This window comes from Typopeltis vanoorti, chromosome 17, assembly GCF_054136105.1.
Source record: "Typopeltis vanoorti isolate ZY-2024b chromosome 17, IOZ_Tvanoo_1.0, whole genome shotgun sequence".
Lineage (NCBI taxonomy): Eukaryota > Metazoa > Arthropoda > Arachnida > Uropygi > Thelyphonidae > Typopeltis > Typopeltis vanoorti.
In genome coordinates this window covers 17857818-17872206 of record NC_143565.1, presented here as the reverse complement: position 1 = coordinate 17872206, position 14389 = coordinate 17857818, and the positions used below count along the sequence as shown (strand labels likewise).

The 14389-nt window shown below is 34.7% G+C and overlaps 1 protein-coding gene across 1 annotated transcript in view; it reads left to right on the top strand.

Moving 5' to 3' along the window:
• The window catches only part of LOC150097196 (small ribosomal subunit protein uS2-like), a 55473-nt gene that overhangs the window by 25632 nt on the left and 15452 nt on the right, over window positions 1–14389 (top strand). Inside the window, exons 4-5 of the mRNA XM_090406872.1 lie at window positions 3742–3870; window positions 11916–12038. Coding sequence (XP_090262998.1) covers window positions 3742–3870; window positions 11916–12038 — 252 coding nt within the window. The remainder of the gene's footprint in view (window positions 1–3741; window positions 3871–11915; window positions 12039–14389) is intronic.

The following is a 14389-nucleotide window of genomic DNA, read 5'->3' as shown; positions in this document are numbered from 1 at the left end:
ACCACTTAAAATTCCATGGAACTAGGTCAGGTATAGTTGTGCAAGTAAAAAATATACAGTTGACTCTTGAACAATACTGGTTTGAACTGTGCAGGTCCACTTATATGCAGATTTTTTTTCAATAAATATATTGGAAAATTTTGGGGACATTTGTGAAATTCGAAAACACTCACAGATGAACCGTGCAGCTTAGAAATATCGAAAAGGTTAGGTATGTCATGAATGCATAAAATATATGTAGGTACTAGTCTGTTTTATTCATGGCATACCTAACTTTTTCGAGATTTCTACAATAGTGTTGTTGTCTTTTACCATAAAATATACAGAAATGTGTTTGTGTGCAAAACTTATGCACACAAACACATCGTATGTGATGCCATTCGCAGTTGAGATAAATGTAAACAAGCATAAAGATGCAGTATTAAATCATAACTGCATAAAATTAACTTATCATAAAATAAAAATTTTATGATTCATTCATTAGTGTATAGCATGGGTGTCAAACTCGTGGCCCAGCCAAACGTTTGCCAATGAAAGTGATTACTACACATAGCCATGTTGCATGCATTTCCTTTACATGCAGGCGAACCATTTCCCCCACTATTTCTACCTGCCAATTATATACTTACTATCACGTGCCACGCCCACGTCTAGTCGTCAGTCTTGTTTGGTGTGCGTAAAAGGAAATATTTCGCTTTCGGTGAACAAGAAAAATAAGTTTATTTGCATTCTGGTTATTAACTTGTGCGGTTATTTAGTGTCTGGTAAGTTGATGTTCAAGAAAAAATATCAGTTTTTATTAAAATATTCAGCATGTCTATCAAAACCAAGTGATAGTAATAAACGAAAAATTGCTGATGAACATCGAAATTTCCAAGAAAAGTGAGAATTGGAGTATTTTTGATGTGAAGTAAAAAATAAAATAATCTGCTTAATATGTAATGTTATCAGTGTACCAAAGTTATACAACATTAATCGTCACTATGAACAACATAAATCAAAATATGATAATTACAAGGGATTAATGAGACAAGTTGAAAGAGCTCAAGTCTGGGACTGAAAAAACAACAGTTCATGTTTACTAAAGTATCATTAGAAAGTGAAGTGGCGGTGCATGCAAGCTACGTCTTGTCGGAGTTGATAGCTAAATTCTCAACCTTTTACTGAAGGTGATTCCATTAAGGAATGTCTAATTAAAGCTGCAGAAATTATTTGTCCTAAAAATATGAAGGCTTTTCAAACAATCTCTTTGTCTCGAAATACAGTTGCAAAAAGAATTACTGATTTGGCTGACAATTTAAGTGTTCAGATCAAAGCAAAATCATCTGGTTTCAAAGCTTTTTCCATTTCCTGTGACAAGAGTACGGACATTGGGGGCGTTAGCTTAATTTGCTGTGTTTCTTCGTGCTTGCGACATGGATTTCAACATTTTTGATGAATTATTGGAACTAGTGCCATGCATAACACTACTACAGGACAAGATATATTTAATTGTGTTTTTGAACTTCTGCAAAAATACAATCTACCTCTGTCAAAATTAACTTCTGTAGCTACAGATGGAGTTCCTTGAATGACCAGAAAAAACAACGGTTTCGTGGCATTACTGAAAAAAAAAAAAAAAAAAAAGTGAAATTTATGACGGATCCAAGATTCATCATACGCATTGCATTATACATCAAGAAGTATTATGCACGAAAGTAATAAACATGGAAAATGTGTTATCTATAAAAAATCATTAATTTCATAAAATCTCGAGTCTTAAATCAGCAACAGTTCTGCTTTCTTAAGTGAATTAGACAGCGAATATTCTGGTTTGTCCTACTATACCAATGTACGTTGGCTATCCTGCTCCAAGATTCTTAAACAATTCTGGGACTTGAAAGAAGAAATGTGTCAGCTCTTAATAACTAAAAATCAAGACACAAGCCTGTTTTTTGACACAGTGTGGTTGCAAGATTTATCCATCATGGTTGATATAACAAAACACTTACATGATTTAAATTTAAAACTGCAAGGAAAAGATCAGATCATTAAGAACATGTGTGACCAAGTTAAGGCATTCAAATGTAAACTAGTTCTTTGGGAAAAGCAGTTGAAAAGTGAAGATTTAACACACTTTCCGACATGCAATATGAACAAATCAAGTTTAAGTGAAACTGCATCGTATCAAAAATACACAGAAAAAATTGTAAGCCTTAGAACTGAATTTGAAACAAGGTTTGCAGATTTTAAATTTTTGGAAGACAAGTTTTCTTCTATTTTTTTCAATAAATATTGAATCAGTACCTAATCAAATGCAAATAGAGGTAATTGAGATCCAGTGCAATTCAAATTTGAAGGCAAAATTCAGTGAAGTTGGCATGCCTGGATTTTACAAATATTTACCTGCCAGGTTTTAAAATACCTGAAAATTCGCATGTGAAATTATATCCCTGTTTGGAAGTACTTATCGGTGTGAGCAGTTATTTACAGTTAAATAACTTCATACAGTTATGAAGGGAAATAAGTCTCCTGCCAGATCCAGAATTATTGACATTCACCTTGGATCAGTTTTGAAAGTAATCGCTGCGAACAAGATTTTCCCCAAAGTAGGAAAGATAGTAGCAGAGAAGAGGTATCAAGGAGAAAACATTAATTTTATCGTTGTTCTTGTTCTTTTTTTATACTGTACTTTTCAAAATAAACCTGCGTTTTTATGAAAATTGAAGTTTTTGTTTTTTGCGGCCCACATAAACTTAAACCTCGTTTATTTGGCCTGTGTTAGCCTTTGAGTTTGACATGCTTGGTGTGTACGCTAGGCTACCATAAAGCAATCATATTGCTGCTTAATTATCAATGCATGAATTGTTATACCTGTAAATAAATATGAATAATTTCTTTTTCGTGTTATCTTTTCATCTTTGTTATATGTATTACTAATACTGGACATCTACACTGTTTTGTATTGTATAAGACAATATTGATATAGCTACTCACAGACAATTCATCTTGTATAGACTATATAAACTATGGTATCGAGAACAGTACTATAAGTGTGTTTTCTCTCCCTTATGATTTTCTTAACATTTTCATTTCTCTAGCTTACTTTATTGTAAGAATACTCTTTATGTTATCATAAGGCTTCTGGTTAACAGTAGACTATGTGGAGAGTTAAAAGTTATATGCAGTTTTTCAACTGCATGGGGGGGGGGGTCAGTGCCCCTAACCCCTGCATTGTTCAGGGGTTCAACGGTATGTGTGTTAATAAATAATAATAAAATATTTATTAAGAAATTATGGCAATTACCTCCTAAAGCTTGGAGAGGGCATGCAGTCTATTCAAATAAAATTAGGGTGATGATATTGTGTATTCTTCTGAACCTGTCTTGTGTAAAGGGTGATGTAAACTGGGTTGATATACCTGCCAGGGAAGAAAGGAAGGCTTCCTATAGATTTCATTTTGAATTACAACGATACCTGGTCGCATTCCCTGGAACTTTAATAGTGCTGTCTTCTCCTGTTCATTCAAAGTATGACTCATGCTATTTGACCTCATTCTGCTGTTAATATTTTGAATGTTGTAACCAATTATTTCATTCTGTCCCGAATGATGTTATATTGAGCAAAATACATACGTCTTTAACGAATTCTAATTTGTGTCATTATGTCTACCACATACAGTTGTAATAATATATTACAAATGTCTAGTTACTTATATTTTACATCTTTACTCATTTTGAATTACTTATTTTTATCCCCAAGGGAAACCATTCCATTGGCTTGATGTGGTGGATGTTAGCCCGTGAGGTATTACGAATGCGTGGTACCATCAGTCGTGAAATCAAGTGGGATGTCATGGTTGATTTGTATTTTTATAGAGATCCAGAAGAGGTAAGTTGAATGCTTATTTTTAGTAACATAGTGTCTTAAAAAAAAAGCCAGTAAAAGTTATTTGTGGGAAGAGGACTAAAAAGTACTACAGGAATAGGACTTCCATTATGGTGAATCTGTTATAATGAATACCTTGTAACTATCAAAAAACTTTATATCATTCCTGCTATTCGAAGAAAAATGTGTCTTGCCAAATTCTCTACTGTAACAAACTCTTTGGTTTGCAAGTTTCTTGTAATAAGGATTAGTTATATCATTATTTTGACATTTAATGATATAACTTAATTCCATGTGTTCTGTGGCTTGTTTACCTGCTTTGCAAGATAGAGAAACCCTAGTTTCTGTGAGGAGAAATCTTGATGCCTCTCTATGAGACTGGCTAACTCACCATCAGTTGGAAAGAACCTTATGAAGGTTCCTCACATCAGAAGAATATCACTAATGTAATTACACCTAAAATCTAAACGCCCCAATATAAAGCGAATATATGGGGCTCATGCAGAGTTCATTAAGTAGTACAAACCAAGGCATCTCCCATGCTGAAGGTTATATTATTAACACTAGAACCTCCATGGAGTCAAAAGATGCATTGCAAGAGGTCAGTGTCGGATTTACGTATAGGCTAAAAAAGCTACAGCTTAGGGCCTTGCAATCTGCCGGGGCCTCAAATAAAAAATTTTAAAAAAATATTCGTAGAAAAATCACTCAAATGAAGTCAGACATATCACGATAATTTTAAATATACAAAATATAACATTAAAATGATTTTGGTGCATTGTAAAAGTGATTGAGTTTTTTTTTTTTTTAGCCTTATTTGTCGTTCTTAAAACCCTTTAATTATATAATTATTTCTGTGATTTTGTAAACGCATACTTTATTTTTTTATAAAAATTAAAAGACAATATATTTTCATATATTAAAAAGCCGTATATATATTTAAAATTTTTCTGAGACTAGCTGATGTAATTTAAAACAGTAGGGGGCCTCTGGGTTTTGTATAGCTTAGGGCCTCAGCAAGTCTAAATCTGGCCCTGCAAGAGGTGCACACTGTTACACACAAAGTCCATCAAACTGTGCTTTAAACTTATTCAGTGTATCTGCATTCAGCACAATGTCAGACAATGCATTTTGCTTACCAATGGCTGAACATGTAAAGAACCTGCTCTTTATGCCCCTACTTACACCCTCCTTATACAGCTTCCAAGGAAAATTTCTTCCACATTAACCTGCAACAACCCTTTACCAATTTAAATGTTTCAATCATATCCCCTTTATTCACAAGACTTTGCAAACTGCTTTCTCTTAATCTGTCTTAATATCCCGCATCCCAAAGAAAATTTACTAGCTTAGTTTTCTCTGGATCCTTTATAATATAATATATCCTCTTCATCGTGAAAACCAGAGCACCAAATGTACACACGATAATCCATGATCAGTGCCTTATACAATGGAACAATAACTTCTATTTCTGCATGTTAAGGTCCTCCATATCATCTTCAAAATGTGATGTGATGAATTCACAATTTGTGCAGTGTGACCTCTGAACTCCAGATCCTTATCCACCACCACCACCACTCCAAAGTCTTCTCTCAACTAGCTCCAAAATTTCCCCACCAAGTGTATACTTAACATATCAGACAGCCAATCTCCAATTCAGTGCACTAGTCAAATATCCAAACCCCATCTGCTTTAGTTTTGACTACCAACTTATCATGTGGTAATCTATCAAAAGGCTTTGCTTCAGTTTTGTTATAAACATGTGGTGTGGCATTGTCAAAAATCTTTGCACAATTGTTATAGTACATAAACAAGAACAGCGAATACTGCTGTTATCAACCCACTTTTGTATCTTAGATCTCACCAACCTTTCCGATATCTTAACAGCTCAAGATATATACCAGCCTATAATTTGTCGCCTAAGCCTTATTACTACCTTTAAAGTGGGACAATTTTACCTCCCTTCCACTCCTTTGGACTTATGCCTGTTGTTAAACAGGCAGGGCCAAGGCAGATGCCAACTTCCTGGAACATTCCCTTAAGACATATTGATATGTCATCAAATCCTGTTACCTTATTATCCAGCTTGCTTGTTCACCAGTAAATCTCTTATTTTATTCTCTACACTTAGCTCCTGATGAACTGCTCACTGTGTGATTGTCCTTTAGAGCAGTCACCAGTCTACCACTTTCATCCATTAACATCATCTTGCCAAAGTCATACTTCTACTTGTAACACATCGTAATAACTCCCTAGAATTTTTCTTGAACTGATTTGCTAATTTCTGCACTTTTGCTGTCCGTACCAGCTGGCTGCTCTTTATACTCTTATGCAACTGTTTATTACCATTATCCATCTTCTGTCTCTTTCCTGATTTCATGCATAATCTCCTCAACATTCATATATTTGACACCTGCCTTATTCAGGCTTTTGATGTTTGGAATGCATTCACACAGTGATGCCATTAAGTATCTCTGTCGGTTCCCATGCTATAGCTCCAAAGCAATCTCCTAATCTCATAATGACGAGTCTTATAACTCAACATGTATCCTTTCCTCACAGTCTAGTCACAACCTAGATGATCAATCATGATCACTCTCACTTACTGGAAGGAAGTGCAAACTCCATTCACAATCACATCATATGATGAAATGACCAGATCTAGAACTCTTAATACTCACATGCCCTCCTACATACTGCCTAAGACACTTCTAGAAACAGTTTCTCCGATTCACTCACCCTGAAGCCCTTTTAAATGCAACCCATCACATTTTTATAAATCCATTTTTCTCTCAAATACATCTGCAAACTGCAATCCCTTTTCCTCACACAGCTCTGCCAACATACCATTCATAATAATTTGTCTCTCCATCTGAATTCATCAGTCATACCTCAGCACAACACACTGCAACTTTTCCACTATACTCTTATCTTTCACTTTCCTCAATAACATCCTGATATTAATCCTTTCATTCTTATTTCCAACTATTGTTTATTTCCACAACTACTGTTAACTCTCTTGCTCTTTCTCCCTCCTGGAAAAGTAGACCTTACCTCTAATAATCTTCGTACATTATTTTACTTGAGTTATTTGTCATCTCTTGATTTTTCTTCATTTATCCTTGCACTCTCATTTCTTTCCACTAAACTTTTAATATCACTTTGTATATTACTCATTTCATTTCTCATTATTTCAAATGAATAATTCTTTTTTCAAATCTTGCATTCCACCAATTTCACTATCATTTCTATAGTCTCGCCTCTCGTTTTGCCACATTTCTTCTGTTTCCTCATTCCTACTTCCTTTCAAATCCAAAATCATTTGCTCACATGGCACACTAAATAGAAACCAACATCTTGTACTTCATGACATCTGGAAGTCATTAATCATATGTAACATTTGCTACCTCTCCTATATCAGCAATCGCATACAGAATTCCCATTTCACTTTCATTCATACATTCTTTCAGTTTCACTCACTTTTGTTTCATTATTCACAGTCTGATCTGCATTTACTGATCACTTTTCACACTTCACACAAATCTGAAAACACACCACAGCACAACATCACCAGAGTTAAAGATCAGTACTAACAACATAAGACGCCTGAATGGCAAAGAAATGGAGCTAGTGGAGGAATTAGATAAGTACCAGGTCGACATGATAGGGGTGACTGAAACAAAAAAGACAAAAACTGGTGAGATCTTTCTGAGCAATAAATACAAAATGTTATATTCAGGCATTGACAATCCAAGAAAAGAAGGAGTAGCCATAGTATTCAACACAAAATACGAGGCTAATCTTCTTGAATGGCAGGCAGTCTCAAGTAGAGTGATGTGGACAAATACGAGAATGGGGAACTGGACAATGAGACTTATTTGTGCTCCACTTCTCCTAAGGTAGAATTGGGGGAATTTTTTGATGCTTTAGAAAAAGCAACTGACATAATGAAAAAGGAAAAGTTGGTCCTTGTTGGGGATCTGAATAGCAGAGTAGGAAATGATTGTCAGACATACAAATATCTTTTGGGAAAATTTGGAGAAAATAGCAAAGTTAATATAATGGCAAATACCTGTTGGATTGCTGCTCAGGACATGGACTGGTTATTACTAACACCATGTTCCAACATAAAAATGTGCAGGAATTCACGTGGAGAGAAGAAGCAAGGAATAAGAAAAGTCTCATTGACTGTTATTGTTGATAGTGATGTTTTCTCCCTGGTGCAGGACACCAGAGTGTACAAAGGATTTGAAATTGGAAGTGATCACTATTTAGTCTTGAGCAGGATAAAATTGAATTTCATATTGAAAAGAATGACATGTAAGACAGTTTTAAAGCGAATAAAAGTTGAGCAGCTCTCAGATGTGAACTGTAGACTAAAATACACAAAAATTATTTAAGGAAAAATGAAAGAGTTTGAGAACAGGAACCAAACCTTGGAGATTCAGTGGCAAGCCTTGAAGAAAACCCTGATTGATTCAGCTAGAGAGGCATGTGGTGAAGTTGTCTGCAAGGATAGAAAAATTAAAACTCCATGGTGGACACAGGAAGTTAAAGTAGGTAGTGAAGGAAAAGAAGAAAGCATATCAAAAGTTCCTGGCAAATAAGTCAGCTTGTACTCTTTGAGAATACAGAGACAAATGTAAGAAAGCTAAACAAAAGTCATGGGAGGACTTTGGCAAGAACATAGAAAATAAATATCAAGAAGGTGGCAAAATATTCTGGAGGTTGTTGAAGAAGCTTAGGAATGGAGGAAAGAGTGCTGTAAAAGGAGTTAGAGATGATAAAGGTGACATGAAAACGAGAGAAAAAGATATCCTTGAAGTATGGAATAATTACTTTGAAAATTTGCTAAATGAAACAAGCAGTGATGACAGCACAGTGATAAAAAAACACTGACCAGACATGCAGTCAGGAATACATATCCATACTTGAAGTAGAAAAAGCCATCAAAGGCTTGAAATGTGGGAAGCAGCAGGAGTAGATGACATTCGACCAGAAATGCTGAAGTATGGTGGTATAAAAGTCTTTCAGTGGCTGCACTGCATAGTTCAGAATGTGTGGACAGAGGGATGAATTCCAGACGATTGGAGTAGAGCTCTCATAGTACCCATATATAAAAAGGGAAATAAAACTGAATGTGAGAATTACAGAGGTATATCCCTACTGAGATCTATGCAATTATACTTTAGAAACGGTTGGGAAGAATTGTGGAAGAACAAGCTGGATTCAGGTCAAACGGAGGCTGTCAAGATCAGATCTTCACTTCACTTTATGACAAATAGTGGAGAAATCATGGGAATATAACAAAGATCTGTATTTAAGTTTTGTCGATTTGGAAAAGGCATATAACAAAGTGCCAAGAGAGAAGCTATTCAATACGCTACAGTTATATGGTGTCAATGGGGCATTATATCAAGCAATACTTAGTCTTTATTTGAGTTAAGTCAGCAGTTAGAATTGAAGGAAGTACAGGAAGATGGTTTAATGTTAAATCTGATGTGAGACAAGGATGTACATTATCCCCTCTGTTATTCATTATCTATATGGATCACATTATGAAGGAAAGTGGTATTAAACATTATATCAAAATTGGAGATGTTAATGTCAGCTCTTTACTTTATTCGGACGATGTTATACTTCTAAATAAATCTGCTACAAGTCTGCAAGATTCTCTGACTAAATTGAATAACTGTTGTAATAGATATGGTATGAAGGTCAGCAATAAAAAGACAAAGACAATGAAAATAGACAGAATCATTGAAAATGTCAACTGTGTTGTGAATGGAGAACCTGTGGAACAAGTAAAACATTTCAGCTATTTAGGCACGATTTTTACAGAAGATGGTAAATTAAATATGGAAATAGACAACAGAATCAACAAAGCTGGTATGGTAGGAAGTCAATTGAATAAATTCATATGGAATAAGGGAGAAATTAGTCAGAACACTAAATTAGCTGTATACAAGACAGTGTTCAAACCAGTTTTAACTTATGGATCTGAGAGCTGGGTCAGAAGTAAAACTTGACCAAAGACTAGAGACTGCAGATATGAGAGTCCTGAGAAGGATTAGAGACGTGAACAGATGGCATCAATGGCAATATCATATTAAAAATGAGGATATTATATAAGAAAGAACTTGACATTGTCTGCATCCAGGAATGCGTTAGCAGAGCTAATCTCAGGTGGTATGGTCACCTAAACAGAATGGGAGAGGAAAGATTAGCAAAACAAGTTTTCTCTTGTTTTGCTAATCTTTGAAAACGACCCAGAGGAAGACCAAGATATAGGTGGATTGATATGGTACAAAGTGCCTTAGATGATAGAGTCTTGTCAAGTAACAGACTGATTTGGAGGGAAAATGACTGTTCGCATTTTTCATAAAAATGGAGAAAGCAAGTTTTGTGCAGTGATAAAACACTTTTATTTGAAGAAGTGGATGGCTGCACAGATCAAAGCCGAGTTAGATGCAGTTCATGGGGACTCTGCACCAGCATTAAAGACTATTTATTTTTGGATAAATGAGTTTAAAAATGGTTGTAAGTCCATCAAAGATCAAGTGCACTCCAAGCACCTGACTGAGGTCACTACGAAGGAAATGATTGAGAAAATTCATGCCATCGTTATGGAAGACTACCGAGTGAAAGTGAGATTGTAGGCATCTCAACTGAATGAGTGTATTAATATCCTACATGAAAAAGCTGTGTGCCACAATTGTTGACTATCAATCAAAAAGGCTCGATTTTGTATCAATTCATGACTGTAGGTGGAAGTTGGATCCACCAGCACTACACACCTGAAGCAGCAATCAAAACAGTAGACATTGTCGGTTAAAAAAGCAAAGAAGCAAAGATAGTTTCGTCAGCTGGGAAGGTGATGGCCACTATTTTTTGGGATTCCCAATGAATTATCATGATAATGATGGACTATTTGGAAAAGGGTAAGACAATAACAGGAGTCTATTATGTGTCATTGTTGGACCATTTAAAAGAAGGACTGAAGAAAAAACGGACAAGATTGGCACACAAAAAAGTGCTCTTTCATCAAAACAATGCATCGGCCATCACAATGGCAAAATTGCACAAATTGGTTCCACATCCATCGCATTCTCCTGACTTGGCTGGGAAATTTTTTTTTTCTTGGCATGAGGATGTAATCAAGGCTGTCAACGACTATTTTGCACACTTTGACAAATCGTACTTTTTAGGTGGGATGAAAAAAAATTGGAAACTCGCTGGACTAAATGTGTAGACATCGATGGAGACTGTTGAGAAATAAAGGTGATTTTTTCCAAAAATAAGTGTTCAGCTTATTTTTTTAAACTTTTCAAACAGCTCTCGTACATGTTGCACTCATGACATCAAACCATTTTCTAAAAGTTATTGATAGCATTTTATCTTCAGAGTGTGCAGATCTCATTCATACTGCCATTTTGTTTCATTCAAGGCAAGATTCCAAATTCAGTTTTAAAAAAAGTCAGTAACCGATCCATAAAGCCCAACGATTACAGTTACACTAAGCTATCAAAAATAAACATTATACTAAAATAAAGCACAGTCACCAATTATTACTCAAAATAGCACTTTTCCAGTGTTCTTTACAAACACCCAGGTGCACTGATGCCTCTAGTTGTCCTTGTCATACTCATAAGTAGATATTTAGTCTCAGGAAAGCTATAATTTGGCTATGGAATTAACATGTATATATTCTTCTTAAAAATCAGTTGCTAATTTAAATTTAACTGTTAATTTCTGAAAATGATGATTTACTACTTACATTTACGTTTTGATGAAAATATATTGTAAATGCAACTCTCCCTGAATAAAGAAAATTAAATTTGTCTAGGTTATGGGTTCAGACCAAAAAATTTTAATATGCCTTTCTATTCTGCTATCATCCATCCAACCATTAATATTTACTATAACTAGAATAAGTAATGTGTAAGAATGAAAATGCTATTTATACTTGAGGACTAAGATATACTTCTATGAATTTTAAAAATTTGTTTCCTATGCATAATGTCATAAATTTAAATTGCTCTCTCCAGACTGAGAAGGAAGAACAAGTTGCTCAAGCACAGCAAGAACGAACAGTGCGAGAGCCACAAGAATTTCAGTCAGAGCAGTGGAATACAGCTGAACCTGCTATACTGCAACCAGAAGTTACTGATGTGAGTATATTTTTACTTCATAAAGAATATGAATAATTAAAGTTTGATCAATAGAGCTTTTTCAATTTGAAATATTTTTTTTTTTTTTACATTATACATTGAACAAAATAAGCTCATCCAAAAACATGATTTTCTTCATATTATTAAAAAATGAACTCATCACCTCTTCTACAAGCAAATGATCTAAAATGATTGTCTAAAAAGTCCCTAACGAACTGTCGTGTCAAGTTCATTAGTGACTTTTTAGACAACCATTTTAGATCTTTTGCTTGTAAGGTGATGTTCATTTTTGTAATAATATGAAGAAAATCATGTTTTTGGATGAGCTTATTTTGTTATGTTACTTTCCGTAGTCTATTTGGAGGAATAAAATGACAATGTATACTGTTAAAACTTGAACTTGAATGTGTTAGTACAGCTAATCTCAGGTGATATGTTTTAAATGAGGTATACCGTGAGTAGACATATCGATACAAAATTAATAACAGAAAAAACTCACGTACGAAGTTTGTTTAATAGTATAATTTTCGCCTGTGTGTCACAGGCATCTTCATTACATATTAAGCTCAAATTAAACAATAACTGACAATTCCAAAAAGCACCACCTAAGTAGCTGGTGTAAGATAACTAAAAAGGTCAATAAATTTCCTATAAACAAAAATCAATACAATAAAAAGAGTTAGAAAAGATTAGCTGATTTGTAAAGTACTATCTCCCATAAAGAGGATAGATGTAAACCGTCAGATCTGTTTAAGTTAGGAAAATGAAGTAGAGTTTCACGTGTTTCTTTATAAAAGCGTTCCATGAGGAACTGACTTTTGTGAAGAACTCTATGTCTAGTGAAGATGACATATTCTGCAAGTCCAGACTTTTCAGGTTTAAAGTATTCAGTATAAGATTGGTGTTCTTCTAGCCGAATAGAGGCAGATCTTCCTGTTTGTCCGAAATAAGATAATCCACAAGAGCACGGAATCTGGTAGACACCTGGATGATTAAGATGTGGAAGTTTGTCCTTAGGAGAAGTGAGAAAGGTGGAGATTTTTCTAAATGGTCAAAAGGCAACAAAAATATTCAGTGGTTTTAAAACTTTTGCTATACATTCACTGATGCCTTGTACGTAAGGGATAGGAATGCGCGTTATTTGTGTTTGAAGAGGAAAGCAATTCTTATAACCATTAGATAGAAAGGAAGAAGTTATATATTGTAGTTCTTCCTGTAAAAGATCGTCTGAAGAACAAAAGGAGTGGGCCCGATGAACCAGTGTTTTAATAGTTCCTGCCTTTTGACTGGGATGGATGAGATTCCGCATGGATATAATGGCCTGTATGAGTCTTCTTTCTATAAACTGAGAAATGTAGGTTACCATCTGGTTGGCGAAGAATTAGAAGATCTAAAAAGGCTAACTGTTTATTTGATTCTACTTCTAGGGTAAACTTGATCCTAGGATGAAATGCATTTAACTTAGTGAGAAATTGTTGAAGTTCATCAGAAGAGCCATTCCATACAGCAAAAATGTCATCGACATATCTGAACCAATGAGTAGGTCTGGGAGAAATGTTGTCAAAGATACGTTGTTCAAAATGTTCCATAAAGAAATTGGAGATAGCAGGAGAAAAAGGATTACCCATTGCTGTTCCTTCAATTTGTTGATACAACTTATTTTTAAAGGAAAAATAACCAGAATTTATTACAAAATCAAGTACGTTTACAATGTCTGAAGGAAATTCCTGTTGTAGTAATTCAATACTTTCCGAAAGAGGCGCATTTGTAAATAAAGAAACAACATCTAAACTGATCATGATATCAGAAACGTCCAAATGAAGATCTGAAATTTTATTTTTGAAATCCAAAGTATTTTTTATATAAGTATCAGTTCTTCTAGTTGAAGAGGAGAGTAAATTTCATAAAAGTTTTGAGATTTTGTAAGTGGGGAAACCTATACAATCTACGACTGGTCTTAATGGAATGCCTGGTTTATGAACTTTTGGAAGACCATACAATCTAGGTGGACGACCGAAGAAGGTTTTAAGTTTTTTCTTTTGATCTTCATTCCATGTAGATACATTATCTATAAGAGAATTAAGTCTCTTCAATTGACTCCGGGTAGGATCCGATGTAAGAGGCCTATAAGATGAATAGTCGCGAAGTAAAAGAGACATTTTTCTCTCATATTCCTTCCTATCTTGAATCACTACAGCCTTCCCCTTATCAGCTTTCATAATAATTAAATTATTGTTATTCTTCAGTGATTTCAATGCTTTAAACTCAGAGTAAGAAAGATTAGGACGAGGAGGCTTGGCATGAAAAAGAATTTGTGCACATTCAAAACGTAATCTGTTGGCTGTTTTTTT